General features: G+C 46.5%; 1 protein-coding gene across 1 annotated transcript; it reads left to right on the top strand.

The window, feature by feature from the left end:
* Window positions 1–406: 406 nt before the first annotated feature.
* FOXA1 (forkhead box A1) lies at window positions 407–6,157 on the top strand. Its single transcript, XM_027111745.1, has 2 exons — window positions 407–621; window positions 2,975–6,157. The coding sequence occupies exons 1-2, from the start codon at window positions 550–552 to the stop codon at window positions 4,301–4,303; spliced, it is 1,401 nt and encodes a 466-aa protein (XP_026967546.1). The 5' UTR covers window positions 407–549; the 3' UTR covers window positions 4,304–6,157.
* The last annotated feature ends 10,274 nt before the right edge of the window (window positions 6,158–16,431 follow it).

The following is a 16,431-nucleotide window of genomic DNA, read 5'->3' as shown; positions in this document are numbered from 1 at the left end:
CTTCCCCTAGCCTGTCGGCTTAAACCAATTACGCCGCTTGGCAAACAAAGTGAGGGCCGGGTTTGGGGGAGGGGGCTCGGCGGGAGGGGGCGCAGGGGGCGCGCGCCGCGGCGGCGTGGCTGGGCGGGAGGCGCGGCGGCTGGACTGGCGGGCGGCCGCCTCGCAGGTGCACCTCGGGCTTTGTAGGTGCGAGCGTCTTTGTGCGGCGGACAAATGGGGAGAGGACGAGGAGGTGGGCACTCGAGCGACGTAAGATCCACATCAGCTCAACTGCACTCATCTCGCAGAGGCCGCCCGCTCACTTCCCGCGGAGGCGCTCCCGGGCGCCGCGCTCCGCGGCCGCCGCCTGCCCCCTCCCGCCCTGTTGCCGCCGCCGCCGCCGCGCACGCCGCGCCCCGCAGCGCCTGGCTTCCTCCTCGCTAGGGTGGCGTTGGGCCGACGCGGGCGCTCAGTTGACTGCAGCTACTCCGCTCCCCGCCCCCCGCCCCGCGCGGCTTCCAGTCGCTTCGCACAGGGCTGGATGGTTGCATCGAGCAGGGTGGCTCCAGGATGTTAGGGGCTGTGAAGATGGAAGGGCACGAGAGCAGCGACTGGAACAGCTACTACGCCGACACACAGGAGGTGAGAGGCGGGCAGCAGGCGGGAGGTTCCTGGAGCCCGTACTTGGGGAGGTCGGGCGAGGCAGGCCCCCGACTGGGGGCGCCTCCTCTGTGCCACCGGTGCCTACCCACCGGGTTTAGCCCAGGCCGGGCCTGTGCCGGGCCTGGGAGCCGGATCCGCAGCCCCGCCGGGGAACTGGATCCCAGCGATCGGCGCTCAGAGAGGGCGAGACGGTTTTAGGAAACTCTGGCTTTGAAAACACGCGCTCTGAGACGCACTTGCCTCCTCCCTGCCGAGAGCGGGAGCTAGAGCCCGGACCCGGGTCCCGAGCGCGGGTTGGCGGGCGGGCGCCGGCACGAGTTTGAGGCAACTTTGAAAAAGCCAGAATTCGCCCGCAGGGCGGCCTCTTCCTTCCGCAGTTGAATTCTCAGGTGTCTTCTGATGAAAGCGCTCAGCCGCTAAGTTGAGCGTTTTAATAATGAAATGATTCCGAAATTTTGTAAAACTTCAAAAGCCGTTTGGGCAGAAGTGTGCTCCTTCCTCTCTAGAACCGCTGGGTGGCGCTAGTGCGAGCTGACTTTTCCTCCAGCACTCCGGGCGGGCGGAGAACCTGTTTCTCTTCATTGTCCCCTTGGTGGCACGTTCATGTGGTTTATGTGCACAAAGGGATTGCGAGGAAAACCAGGTACAGGCAGGACCACCACCTACTAAAAGTATTTGTCTGGAAATAGCTGGCGATTACCCTTCAATAGTTTACCATTATTGAAAACGTTTACTGAAACTGCCTTGCATAATCTTGGGAAGAGGAAAAGAAAAGTAAAAAAATACCTTAAGACATGGACAGAAAAATATAAAATCAGGAAGTATTTTCGTGGTAATTAATTTATTTAGATTTTTATATGTATATATTCACAAACTTACCTCGAGTTTATTTGCATACTACAGCAGAACGTGTGCCTGGTTAAATCTGTTTGTTCACCTTTTATGTTTTCAAATAAAGTCATATTTTCTGATGAAAATAAATTTAAGGATATCATTAGTTTTATTAAATAACAGAAATAGTTTTTATAGTTCTGCACTCTATATTTTTTAACATATCTAGTGCATTCTCAGATTGCTATTGATAAGGGTTTTCTCCTACTGATGATTTAAGAAAGAGCTCAGAACTCTTCCTCAGGTTTAATTCAGATACAGTCATCTCCAGTCACTAGTCAATTGAATTCTCTATGAAAAGAGCTTCTTTACAGGTTAAAACTGGGAATTAGAAAGTAGAATAGCATTAAGAGAAAATAAGCGGACTTTGATTTTGGAATTGTAAAGTATTTGAAACTATCCGTATATAGTTTGAAAAGCCAGGTTTTGAGATTATCAGCGGCAAAATATCAGAATGTGGAAAAAATATGATTATTTCCACAAATTGTGTCACCAAAATTTTCAAGCCTTAGGGACCTGGAAATAGGTAATGAAATTAGTGCAAGTTTATGAATGGCTGTAAAGTCATGTTAAAGTTAAATGTATGTAGTGCCTTGATATTATTATGTACCCTTCCCTACCCCTTCTCCTATTATAGATCTGTTTTTTTATAGATCTATTTTTAATTTTTTTCCAAAAGTTAACTTCTGAGTATTTTTTTCCCTTTTAAAATTACAATTGCTACAAGTAGATGGAAAACACTTCTAAATATAATAAACAACGAAAAGTCACCATTTGGTGAAAACTGCTAAGACGGTAAAGCCAGTTGTTTGGAAATGTTTGGTCATAAGGCCATAGATGATTTGCTCTATCAGGGAGAGTTTAATTAACGGCCACCCCGCGCTGCCCAGGCCGCTACGTGGTCAGCCGGGCCTGGCAGGCTTAGGTGAGATGTGTGCTGAGCTGGCGCTGTGGCCCTACTGGGGGCGGAGGCGGGGCTGCACCGCCATACACACCGTACCCTTAAGGTGGAGTGAATAAGCAAAGGATCCGAGATTAATTCTGTTTTCGGAGTTTTAACTCCTTTCAACCAAAAGGGTGCTTTGCCGAGGCCGGGCTGGGGTGGAAACTGGGATACCGCGTGGCATGGATAGAGGCGACGTAGGGGCCCTAGAAGCCGGCCCCTGAGCCTGGCGTGTAAGGCGATTACACATCTTCCTGGGGACATATTTTCTGTGAGCTCTTGTCTTTCATGCCTGCGGAGATAGGATTTTTCCCCTGCCGTGCAAGACAACTCTTTGCGGGTTCTGGGGAGGGCGCCCGACGGTTTGCCCCTGGTGGGGAGTCCTATGCTTTGCAGACATGCTCTTCTCTTGTTTTCGGATTTGCCCCGGCCGGTAGGCTGCCTGCGCCCACTACTAACTCCGCCCTTCGGGGCCTCTTCACGCTGTCTCCGCTCCAGGCCTACAACTCGGTCCCGGTCAGCAACATGAACTCGGGCCTGGGCACCATGAATTCAATGAACACGTACATGACCATGAACACCATGACCACGAGCGGCAACATGACCCCGGCTTCGTTCAACATGTCCTACGCAAACCCGGGCCTTGGCGCCGGCCTGAGCCCCGGGGCGGTGGCTGGCATGCCGGGCGGCTCTGCGGGCGCCATGAACACCATGACGGCGGGCGTGACGGCCATGGGGACGACGCTGAGCCCGGGCGGCATGGGGGCCATGGGCGCGCAGCCCGCGGCCTCCATGAACGGCCTGGGCCCCTACGCCGCTGCCATGAACCCGTGCATGAGCCCCATGGCGTACGCGCCGTCCAATTTGGGGCGCAGCCGGGCTGGTGGCGGCGGAGACGCCAAAACTTTCAAGCGCAGCTACCCACACGCCAAGCCGCCCTACTCGTACATTTCCCTCATCACCATGGCTATCCAGCAGGCGCCCAGCAAGATGCTCACACTGAGCGAGATCTATCAGTGGATCATGGACCTCTTCCCCTATTACCGGCAGAACCAGCAGCGCTGGCAGAACTCCATCCGCCACTCGCTCTCCTTCAACGACTGCTTCGTCAAAGTGGCCCGCTCCCCGGACAAGCCGGGCAAGGGTTCCTACTGGACGCTGCACCCGGACTCCGGCAACATGTTCGAGAACGGCTGTTACTTGCGCCGCCAGAAGCGCTTCAAGTGCGAGAAGCAGCCAGGCACCGGGAGCGGCAGCGGCGGCGGCGCCAAGGGCGGCCCTGAGAGCCGTAAGGACCCCTCGAGCGCTGCCAACCCCAGCGCCGACTCGCCCCTTCGTCGGGGCGTGCACAGTAAGGCCGGCCAGCTAGAGGGCGCGCCGGCCCCCGGGCCCGCTGCCAGCCCCCAGACTCTGGACCACAGCGGGGCGGCGGCGACAGGGGGCGCCTCGGAGTTGAAGACTCCGGCCTCCTCGGCTGCACCTCCGATCAGCTCCGGGCCTGGGGCGCTGGTATCTGTGCCCCCCTCCCACCCGGCGCATGGCCTGGCACCCCACGAGTCCCAGCTGCACCTGAAAGGGGACCCTCACTACTCCTTCAACCACCCTTTCTCTATCAACAACCTCATGTCCTCCTCGGAGCAGCAGCACAAGCTGGACTTCAAGTCATACGAGCAGGCACTACAGTACTCGCCCTATGGCACCGCATTGCCCGCCAGCCTACCCCTCGGCAGCGCCTCGGTGGCCACGAGGAGCCCCATTGAGCCCTCAGCCCTGGAGCCAGCCTACTACCAAGGTGTGTATTCCAGACCCGTTCTAAACACTTCTTAGCTCCCTGGGACTGGGGGTTTGTCTGGCATGGCCATGCTGGTAGCAGGAGAGAGAGAGAGAGAGAAATCAACAGCAAACAAAACCACACATACCAAGCCGACAGCAGCATAGTAAAATCCCAACTATTTTTATTTTATTTTTTTGTGCACAATCCTTCCCCCAGTACAAAAGACTGTTACTTTGTTACTGTTGTTCCGAACGCTTTGTGTATATTATTACAAAAAAAACAGCCCCAAACCAACAAACATTTTTCCTGCAAAGTTTAATGATCCACAAATGTATATATATAAAATCCTCCTACTTCCTTGTCCCTCTCCCTTTCTTTCCTCTTCCACCTGCAGACGTGTTCTAGTCTGTGCAGGATTTATTTAAAAAAAAGAAAGATGGTCAAGCTTGTAAAATATTTGTTTGTGCTTTTTTTTCCCCTCCTCACCTAACCCCCATCCCCACATACACACACACAGGAGTTTACAGGTCTGTGGCAATACTCTTAACCAAAAGAACTGAAAGGGTGGAAAACAAGTAGACACTAGGGCTGTTAAAAGTATTGAAGGACAATGCTGCCATTATGCAGCAAATCATAAACAGATTATAAACATCAGAGCCACTTGTTTTTCAGCTTACATTTCAGATACATTCAGATAGCAGATGTCTTAAAATGAAATACATATATATCATATATGAACTTATTTATGCACATGCTCAGCTATGAACATCTTCCATATATTTACGTAACATACAGAAGTGATAGGTAGGAGATATACACGCTCTTGAAAGAGTTGCCTGACCAAGAAGTTACAAAGACACCCTCCTCCCCTCCTCTCCACCCATATATAGCCCTGGGAATCAATTCCTCGAGAATTGCCCTCCTCAATAACTCTGTTCCTTGCTTTGCAGAGGGCCATGGTCTTATCATTCTGAGGTCACATAATGTGTAAAATTAGCTTCTATGTATCCATACCATTTAAAGGATATTTTCTCCAGAAAAAAAAGGAATATTACAATGTTAGAGGAGAGATAAGTTATAGGGAGATGTATTTCAAAATTTGGTCCAAGATTCCAAAATCCAGTTGATTGTGGTCATTTTAATTATTGCCATCATGTGCTTGTTTCATTCAGTGTTAATGCACTTTTCACAGTTGGACATGGTGTTAGTATAGCCAGACGGGTTTCATTATTATTCCTCTACGCTTTCTCAATGTTAATTTATTGCATGGTTTATTCTTTTTTTCTTTACAGCTGAAATTGCTTTAAATGATGGTTAAAATTACAAATTAAAATGTTAATTTTTATCAATGTGATTGTAATTAAAATATTTTGATTTAAATAATGAAAATGATAAATTTTAAGCTGTGGAATATGTTCTTGATCATTTGCAGTTAAGGACTTTAAATAAACCAAATGTTAACAAAAAGAGGATTTCTGTTATTTTCCTTAATTAAATACAAAATAGATATTTTGAATATGATATTTTTCAAAGTCCAGGCACTGAATATAAATGACAAAAAGGAAAATAATCTAAAAACTTTGTTTTGTTTATGTTTATTATATGAACATCTAGCTAGTAAAAAGCAATTAAGGAGATTCAATAAAAGTTGATAAATAAAAAGATAGATAAACTGATTTAATATTCCTAAGAACTGAGATTTTTAAGATTCTTTATTCCCAGTAATGTTTACTTCAGTTTTTGACAAGGTCTTAAGCCTTCTGTGCTTCCTTTGAGCCTTTCCACAATAAACTCAAATATTATTATTTTAACTACCTTCCCCCCTTCCCCAATGTATCATTTTTCTTTATCTGAAAAGTATTCGAGTAAGAATAAAATATCAGATGTAGCTGATAAAATTAAGTTGTCTACCACAGAGGATCCAGAACCCTCTTTTTATTAAAAGAGCAGCAAAATTTAACCATCATGGTAGCTTTAGAGGGGGCCCGGGGAGGCCTGAGTTAATTCATTCCTGCAGGGGAAGCTTTGTGCCACCAAGACATTTCAGGGTTGCAGCTATTTTGTATTTTGTGAAGATATTTTTTTAAAATATTGTTTCTAATTTTTTTCCTGAGAGCTTAAAACTGATGATTTGTTTGCCTTCTAAGAAGCTTTTAAATGCAGCTTCACACCCCTACAGTTGGTTGAGATCACAAAATCATTAATCTCCTTTGATAGTAGGCTCACTTTCCAGTCCACCTATTTCTTTGTAAGCCTCGTTCGGATTGACATCAACAATAACAACACCAGCCCAAGCAGAGGCTGGCCTGCCTGAGCCCTTGTGTATGAACTCCATCCTCGCCAGGGCTTGAACTTGGACAGCCTTTACTTTGATCGCCCCACTCCTTACCGCGGACAAGATAAAAAGAGCTGTGTGAGTCCCTTAATTATCGCGTAATTGCCTCCCCAGATGAGAGAAGGGGTGCCATGTAGCACTTGAGAAAAATCCAGAGATCCAACCCCCGCTCTCACTTCAGCTAATGAAAGGAGATGGAAATTACTGGTTTGAGTAATTTCACAATCTAATTTAGAGGCCTCTCGGAAGGACGTCAAAGTCTCAAAGAGGAAAAAGCTTTCAATTCCAATAGTTATTTATATTTATACAACGGGCAAACGTTGGCAAATTCGAATTCCAAAAGTAATATAAAGGCGTGAGCTTGGGCCTCGGAATTTTACCCGGCCCCACTGAACCTAAATCGTCTAACTTTGTTCCCTTCCCTCTCTTTAACATGTTAATAATATCAGTGTCTCGCATTCACCCACCAGGCTAAAGTCGGCCTATTAGCTCTTGCTCTTACTAAGCGGAAACTTTTTCAGGGTTTGCGGCGGCCGACGCGCCGCGGGTTTACGGCCGAGGCCACTTTGGAGACCTGCCTGGGGAGCTAGCCCTGTGGGTGGCGGGGAGCGGGGCTCGCCTCGTGGGCTTCTCACGCGATTTTCTGACCGCTCGCTCAAGCCACCTCTGGGCGATGCCATCTGCGCCCTGTGCGTTAGGGAGCGCGCGGGCTGGGGTCGGGGCGGCCGGTTGCCGGGTAAGGAGGGCAGAGAGAAGGACCGCAAGCATCTCGAGGTGACAAGTGCAGTTAGTTCTTCATTGTTCGGGCATTTTCCCCTCCTAGCGAATAAATCTTCTGTTGAGCCCGAGACCTAAAAGTCAACAAAGAAGGCCAGACGCCTTGTTACCGCTCCTGCGGCTCCAACGTCCGCGCTGCCGCGGCTGCTCCCGCTGCGTAATCCCTTCCTCGGAAACCCGGACACACAAACGCCGGAACGCCCGGGGCCAGGGCGCCGCGCCCCAGGGCCAGGAGGAAAACATCTGTGGTTTCAAGGAGTGCTGGGACCCTCCCGGAGCGCGCCGCCTTCCCGCGACCCCCTCCCATCTCCCTTTTCGTCCTGGAGCGTCTATATTTCTTCACCTCGGAGGCTCCTGCAGAAGAGGGCCGGAAAGGGGATGCTGATCCCTCAGCTGCGGTCCACCGGACTCGCTTTATTTAGGAATTTCGCCCGAGGTGGGGGAGGGGTCTCTAGAGGGGAGGAGGGAGGGAGAAGGGAAAACCTTCTTTTAGACCCAAGTGCAAAGCTCCGGAGGCCCTCAGATCCACTGACTACGCCACCGAGCAAACATTTTTAGAAAACAAGAAAAATGTTTTGAGAGTGAGTATAGTGGTGGGGAGGAGAGCTTCAGATATTACCTTCACCTTGTCCCAAACGGAAACATTTTTTTTAATTGATTAAAAAAAAGACAACTAAATTTAGGGAAGAAGAAAAACTCACCAGTTCTGCTCAGAAACTACACAACTTAGAAGTGTTCCCAAGTAGAAAGCAGCTCAGTGTTTCTTACACGAGAGCTAATACAGTGTTGAAACCAAAGATAAAATTTAATTTCCATTGTCCCTTGGTGATCCCCTCATTGTAGAATAAACTGGTGAGAATTATTATGGGAGGAGGGATTAAACAAACAAAATCCTATTAAAGTTCTCAACTTCTGTTTTCATTTTCTGAAAGCTAGATACCTGACTGATTTCACTGAAAGTATAAAAAAACATTATTTTACTCAGGAGTCTAACAGATTTGAATAAACCATAGCAAAAAAGAATTCCTGGAGTGATAAAATTTTAAAACTTTGTTGTTTTGTCACTTTAAAAAATTGATCTCAATTCCACGAAAATGCTTATTACATTTCTTTCCAGAAAACTTGTGATCGATACAAATTCCTTTCAGTGGAGGCCAATGTAGGAGACCTGTAGCCCAAATTAATTAACCTTTCCTCAAGATCAATTGGTCTTCTGTTGATTTAGCAGCAATATTGTAGGACATTTAGTTATAATGTATTTTAATGTGATACCTCAATATGTCAAGAGGAAAAGCTCATTGAAAAGATAAAATTGCTTAAATTATGTAATGGATGTTTCATAAATTTGTAAAAATGTTTTACTTTCAAAAATTAAATGTTAATTGCTTATTTGAATTGTAGTAAAATGTGTTTGCAACTAAATGGAGTTAAGATAATGTGTAATTACTTCAAGGTAATTACGTGCAAAAAGGTGATTATTTTTAAGCTACCTTGGGCTAAATAGGAAATTAAATTATGCTGAAATTTAGAAATAAGATGTTCCTGAACCGAAAGAATCATGGCATCTGCAGAAACTCATGAGAGTAAAAATGTAATTAAATGAAGTAACTTGGAAGGTTTTACAATCTTACTAATTAAAAATACAATCCATTTGGGAAGATATAAGGTTTTTGAACAGAAGCCATTTATTCAAGTTTTATTTTCTACCAATGATCCAATTTACTGTATCCAAATAACATTCAATAACAGATTACTTTAAATATTCTGACTTTTTCTTCAAATAGTAAAGTTTGAGGCCATAATGTTTCCATTGGTGTTTCTCTTTTTAGATCCTAGTCTAGCTCGGTTCATTGAACTTTGGACAGCTCAGACTGCAGCCCTCACCTTTTTTTTTTCTTCTCCAGCCATCATACTAGTAAGCAATTTGGGGCTGGAAAATACCCATTCAGCTCAACTTTAACTTGTAAAATGCATGCATTTTCCTACTTATAAATATACTTTTTAATCTAAGAAAGGGGAAATCCTCACTTGCTGCCTTTCTTTTTCTAACTTCCTCATTTCTCCAATTGCTAGCTGTGACTGCGCAGTGTAAGAGCAGAGCTCATGATGAGCGTGAGCTCCCCTCTGCAGCCCTGGAAAGTGAGGAGCATCCCTCCTTCTAGATGCCACTTCCTGATATCTGGGGGTTCTCTATGTCCTAGTCAACTTAGAGTATAAAAGCAGAATATTCTCTCTCAAAATCCGGGAAGGAAAGGGCTTGAATGGAATAAATGCTTGAAGACTTCAGAATTCAAGTGGGATGCTAATCAAGTCACATCCAGATCAAGTTCAGACCCGGGCCAGCCAGCGCCACTCAGTGAGAGGTTGCCTTGGGTTGACTTTCTACTTCTTTCCTCAACTCCTCTTCAAGATTACACATCAGGGGCTTTTTCTTTTCTTTCTTTTTTAACTCCTGAAACTAAGAAAAACAACCTGGAAATACTCCTCCCCCAAAGCATTGCCTGGAATTAGGGAACAATGTTTTCAACTGGAAACCTTAGTTTCTTTCCCCTCTCTCCCATAAAATTTCAGTTACTCTTATGCTTGTCTAATCATGTCCCAGGTCAGTTTTCTCTCTCTCTCTCTCTCTCTCTCTCTCTCTCTCTCTCTCTCTCTCTCTCTCTCTCTCTCTCACGGAGTTATTTTAAAACAAGCAATTTAATGAGAAGAATGTAAGGGGCTTTGTGGGGGGTTGTTTCGTTTATCTATTTAATTTTAAGGACCCATTATGCACGAGGGAGTTAGGAGGCTCCCGCCTAGTGCTGCACTCCTGGAGAATTGATTTTCTTTGCGCGATTCCGGTGACCGGGGTGTTTCTGGAACGTTCCCGTAGTTCTGGGTCCCATCTGGGAGCCTAGTGCTTCAGTCCCATAGCCCAGCCACAAACGCCTAACTCAACTCCGAGGGCCACCTTCTGCCGCGTTCTCCACCGCTTTTTTCCTAGGTGGAGGCTGATTCACAAGCTTAGACTGCAATGAGCCGTATTGCAGCGCAGGGCACCAGCCAGGTTTCCTCGCCTCTTCCTGGAATCACACTGCCTTCTGCTGACACGCGCTTCCTTTGTGTTATGCCTGGCTAACATACTAACGGGGCGGATAACCCAGATCCTTTGAGGAGGGGTGGAGGGGGTTGGAGACACAGAGGGGAGAGAAGGGAACCGAACGGCTCTAGCTGCTGACCCTTGAGCCAACGTGCTCAGAGGCGGGCAGGCGGGCGGGCTGGTGGGCAGGAGGGGGAGGGGTGCGCGGGTTGCGAATCCAGGTGGGGAAAGTTCACGTTGAGGGCGCTGTAAGCAAACTTAAATGCCAGCACCAAGTATTTAGAAAGGGTGAACTGATGCTAATGTGCTCTCCTGCGTTCGGAACTGCGAGGGCCGGACGCCAAGGACGCTAGAGAACCTGCCCCGCTGGCGGAGCGGCCGTGCGCCTGCTGCCGAGTGTCCGCTTCCCCGCCCCGTCTTCCGCCCCACCCCCCTGCCCTGAGCCGGGTCGCGCTGCGCGGTGTCCTCGAGTCACAGGTGAAAAATTCTAACAGCGTGTCGCACGGATGCCCCTCTCCGAGGTGTACACCTTCGCAGACTCATCAAGCTCTAGATTGGCCAGTCACCTTAGATGCTGGGTCCCAGCAACTAAAGACTTCCAACCTCCCCGGCCCGCTGCGCTCAACAAGAGCCCTGCCTTCCCCGGCCTCACCTCTAAAGGGCTGTCTGGTCTCCCACTCGGAGCCTTAACTGATTAACCACGGCTGGAACTCCTGCGCTACGCCACAAAGTGGGCACGAGGAACCGTGACCCCGGGGCCGGAGGCCTGCGGCCCCAGAGGACGCTACCTCTTGGTGCGGGCCTGGTCCCGGGTCCCAGCCTCACAGCTCGCACGACTGAGCCCCCTCTCCGCCAGGCCTGCGGCCCCGCCCGCCAGACGGTGCCCGGGCGCCCCGAGACATATGCTGTCCGCAGGCCGCGCGGCCCGACGTGGTGCTCATTGCAAAGGCGGTTCTCAGCCCATCAAAAGCCCAGGCTTTCTTCAGCCGTATGGGCCGGGAGGTGAACAACAATGCCCGGGCCCCTTCACTTCAAAAGCGGCGATCAGGGGAAAGGCTCCCCTAGAGAATTTTTTTTTTCCTCCTCAGCCTTTCATTCCTGGTTTAAAAAAAAAAGGCATCAGCAACTCCAGGGCCCGGGCGAGCCTAATGCCCTTTGATGGGGATTGAATTCATTATCTCCAATAACACAATTGTGCTTGGCCAACGAAAAGAGCAAAGCAGAGCTCTATCCCGCCCGAGGGGCCCGGTCGGGCGGGGCGGGCAGGCGAGGAGCGCTCCTGGGACCCGCTCGTAGGCGCAGTCGCGGCGGGCCTGGCGGAGATGCTACACCCCCTAAGCGTGGGGGCGCGGGCCCGCCGGGAGGCTGCAGGACCTGTGGCGCCGCTCGCGGAGGCAGCGCGGGGAGGGGGCGGGGCGGCTCTCTAGCTTGATTTATTTTTCGTGTCTCCCTTGCAACCATTCCCCGAGGGCGGCCCCTCCGGCTGGGTGTTTACTCTCTACCCTCCCGGCCTCCAGCTGTGAAGCAGTCCCTGGCGCCCGGGCGCGCCGGCCAGAAAGGACGCCCCTGGCTGAGCGCGAAGGGCTTCCAACATCCTGGCCGCGCCGCCCAACCCCGGCGCCCTCGGCTGGGAGCCAGCTTTACTCGCAACCCAGCACTGATAAACCGGGCTTTAAATCGCCCCTGCCCTGGAGCCCCCTCCGCTCAGGCTCTCCCCACTGGCTTTCACACCAGCCACCCGCACTGATGGCGGAACAGCGCCGGGAGCCTGAGCCCGGACGGCTGGACACCACGTCCGGTGCTCAGACACTGGGTCCGAGACCCGGGCATGAGGCGCCGTTCTTTCGCTTCCGGCCTGGTGGACACTGTCCCGGACCCCGACATCCACGCGAGCGCCTTCTCCCGAGTTCCACTGCCATCCTTACCCTTTCAGCCTCCTCCAGCCCCTGCCGTCCTGAGTGTACGCAGGTGAAAACAGGGGCTAAAACGGGCACTATTAGGTGCCTTGATTTCAGGTGTGTGTGTGAGAGAAATTCCCTAAGAATCATGAAAACTTCTCTATGGTTTACTGTCTAAAATTCGACTTTAAGTCATTTCGTTACTAGGCATACTTCCTACACAATCCTATTTCCCCCCTCACTCATTACTGAGGACAGTATGTATTGCAGTTTTATTTCAGTCAGATAAAGTATAATGATAAACAGAATTTTAAGTATGTTTGTTTATTTTTGCAAGAATACATAAAATGCTCTATGGTAGTAACTGTGAGTTAGGATTAGTCGTCCCTCGCCAATTAGTCATGACTATCCCAATCTTGAAGCAATTGACGCTTCACCTTTCTCTTCAGGGAATTAGAGCCAGCCCACATACACTGTAGGAGATAATATAGATAGGTAGATAGCTATATATGCCAGCATACATATGTGTGTATGCACACACACAATTAGATACACTGATTTAGAGGAGCATACCTAAGATCTTTCTGTCCTAGTGACTATCCCCAAAGCATGAAAGCAATAAATTAAGTGATCTGTTGGCTTGGGGCAAACCATGAAAAGCATTTCAGATTTAAGACTTTCAGCTAGGCATTATTCTCATCAGGAGATATAGGAATTTAGTTATTTAACCCCCTTCAGCATTAAGTGGTGAAAACTTTACAAATTTAGCCCATGGAACTCTGACCACTCCCTCCAAATTTTAGGCCTAGGTACCTGGGGGAGGTGGAGGAGAAAAGTCCATTGCGATAGGTAATGTTGAAGAGAAGACTTCAGTTCTTTTTCCTTCCCTTTTCTTTTCTTTTTTTCTCTTCTTTTTGTCTTATAGAAGAGCATTCTGAATATAACATATATTAAAACATGTATTTACTTTTGTGAAAACTTTATGGTTTTCATTTACATCAAAAAGTATATAAAACATTTACTTGCAGATACTCTGAGTCTCTAATAAAGAGGTCTATGGGTAATGCTAATCTTTAGATGAGTTATCAAACTCCAAATATGTATTACAGATTGTCAAGGAATGAATGAGTGACTTCTCTCCTTCAACCTTACCCCACATTTTATTAACTTTTTAAAGAATAGGTCTGAATCTTGGTGTTACTTAAGTCACCTTTTATAAAATCTCTTTTGTAATATCAATTGGAGGTTTAATCTTTGTCCTCAATATGACATACTATTCCACACCTGGTGGACTGCTGTGTTTCCTTTGTCTATTCATTATCACATGTTTAGAAATATTGGGAAGAGAAAGGCATTTATACAGGGTAAAGATGTCAGGGACTTGGATTTTACAGATTAACAATTTGAATAAGAGTTTAACATAACATGTACGACCAGAATAAATTATATATAGGTATAGCTATTTGGGGATTAATTTTTCCAACATTTTGAGGACTTCAGAGTAACCACATTCTGGACTCAGTGTAAGAACCATCCTGTGAGTAACAATATGTTCAAAACAACGATCAAAAAACCTTTAATTCTGACCTATATCTGTCAGACCACAGAAGCTACAGGACAGTCCTGTGGCTTATCACATAAACAATTCGTCTAGTGCCAGAGCACACGTAAAGGATTATGTGACTTCAGGTGAGCAGGGTACCATAGGATGGATGAATTACTAAACAAAAGATACCATGATCTTCATGTAGATGTCTTCAACTATGAAACAAAATTAAGAGGGAACGAAATGTAAAGCATTTCAGTAGAAATGAGAATTTAATGTTATCTAAAGTGCAACCCCAAAGCATATTTTAGCCTTGAGATTCACTGCCTGGGACTATAGAATATGGTAATGGAAAAGACCGATTTATTATGTTTTCTACTCCACTTACCTGTGAGATTCCTCCCCTCAGAGTTTTCACAAGTCAGGTCCAGAATAGATTTAAATGTCAAGAATAGAAGGACTCCCACTTCTTGAGTTTATCAATGCAATGGAGAAGCTCTATATTCACAGTGCAAGACATCTTGCCAATAGAATATTTTCTCTGATATTTAGGTAAAATCCACTTAAATTTTAAATATGCTTCTTTGAGGATCCTTTTTATTCAGTCTTAAACCTGTTTCAGATACCTGGATGCCTGTGTCTCTAACTATTTATTTAACCAATCTATACACATTTACTTTCTTTAGTTCTCACCTAAGATTGATCCAAATAAAGTGTCCCAGGTGGGAAAACACCTTTAACAAGTATAAGCATTTGACTTTCTAGTCTTAATACTGAAAGGGGAAACAATAAAGTTAAACCTCAACAATTCCTCTGAATGATACCAGCATTATAAACAGCAGACTTGGTCCACTTGTGAGATGCCACCTAAATGCTACATCATACAGCTTAGCTTCTTCACCTTTTAAGTATGACTATTGTAAGAAGTCAAAGAACTTCAGCTTATCAAAACGTGTTGAGTTCCTAATTTATAAGAACAGAGTCAAGAAACCATCTGGAGGTTGGTTCATTTAGAAGAAATACTGTTTCTCAGGCTACAGAGGGTTTAGGGTATTTGTTAATTTGTGGCCCACAGATTTACATGTGACCTATCAGGAATATATTATGTCAGAGTTTTATACAGTAAAAGAGACTGAGGAAGTTCACTATTAAACTTCTAAAGAGAAGTTAAAGCTTTACATTTCACTTCCAGAGATGCAGAAGCCTGGACCTTCAAAGCTGCATTACGACTTGGAGTCTCAGACTCGAAACTGGACTCTGGGTTTCCAAGGCTCTGAAGGATTCACCCGCTTTTTGTACAGTGACCACTAGGCCATGCTTTGCCAAGGATTAACGCTCCAGGCTATACCCGTCTCTTAAGTTACAACATCTCTACTGAGTCAGGCAATTAGAAAGGAAATGCTTATTGAATTTGACAAATAATTCACTTTGGAAGTATAATCACAGTAAGAACAGATTGAGAGTTAAGTATGGAGAAAAAATGAGACATGAGAAGTGATTTCCACTGCATTCCACTCAGCTATCTCAGCTTATAAAATAGAATAGGTGAAAGGGAAAATTGGAATTTTAATAAAAATGAAAGGTTGTAAGACCTGTGATGACTCAAAGAGTAACAGTAAGAAGTTGTGTAATAATATTATTATCTATATAAATGCATTGAATGCAAGGTTGCGAAGATATCAGCTTCTCCCAAGTTGGCTGTTGGGTTCTGAGATGCACAAGTTCTACCCAATTCCTGTTTCATGTGGTGTAACAAGTTACAGTGTTGGGTTTTATTTGTCTCTGTATTTGGTATAACCTTAAAAATATTCAAAGAGCCTTCTTAAATAAAGTGAGGTCTGCATTTTTTCAGGATATATTTAAAGTCTCACATTCACTTACAGTTGTTACCAGATGATGTGGTTTGTGAAATAACCTGAGATTTTAATAATAAGCACAAATTAACAGAGTAAAACATAGCCCTTTTTCTTTTAGCCTTATCTTCAGCAACAGAAAGCATCATATAGTAGCCACTGTTCAACCTGAAAAATAAAAAATGTAGAACACAGTGAAAGATCTTTCTTAACTACACTTAAGACTCCTGAAAATGGATTTATCATGAGGGGTAATAAACAATGATTAACATGCTATGACCAAAGCAAAAAAATTTTTTCTTAGTGTTTTCAACTCAGGAGGTAAACTTGTTTTCAAGAGAAACAAGAAAATAGAGATTGTCGGGGAAATGTAAAGGATGAAAAGATGAGGGAAAGGGAGGGAGGGAGAAGTACCATAGCAGAAAAAGCAATGTATTGGGTCTTATATAGACTCACAGACCAAGAGACTGAGGGACTGAGAGATGGGATGGAGGCAAATTAATGGCTGGAGAGAGCTAGAGAGAGTGTGATGAGGAAGGGCCAGGCGTGAAAAGATTTTGTGTCGTCATAGCAACGGGCTCAGCCCTGCTCCCCCTGAAGCCCATTCAGCTCTGAGCTGCCGGAACACGTTTTTAATTAAAGCGTATAAAAGTTGTTTTGTAAGGACTTCTCCTCATCCGATAGATTTCAAAA

This window comes from Aethalodelphis obliquidens, unplaced genomic scaffold (assembly GCF_003676395.1).
Source record: "Aethalodelphis obliquidens isolate GAN/ISIS:26980383/991018 unplaced genomic scaffold, ASM367639v1 scaffold10, whole genome shotgun sequence".
Classification (NCBI taxonomy): Eukaryota; Metazoa; Chordata; class Mammalia; order Artiodactyla; family Delphinidae; genus Aethalodelphis; species Aethalodelphis obliquidens.
This window is presented reverse-complemented; position numbering and strand designations above follow the sequence as displayed.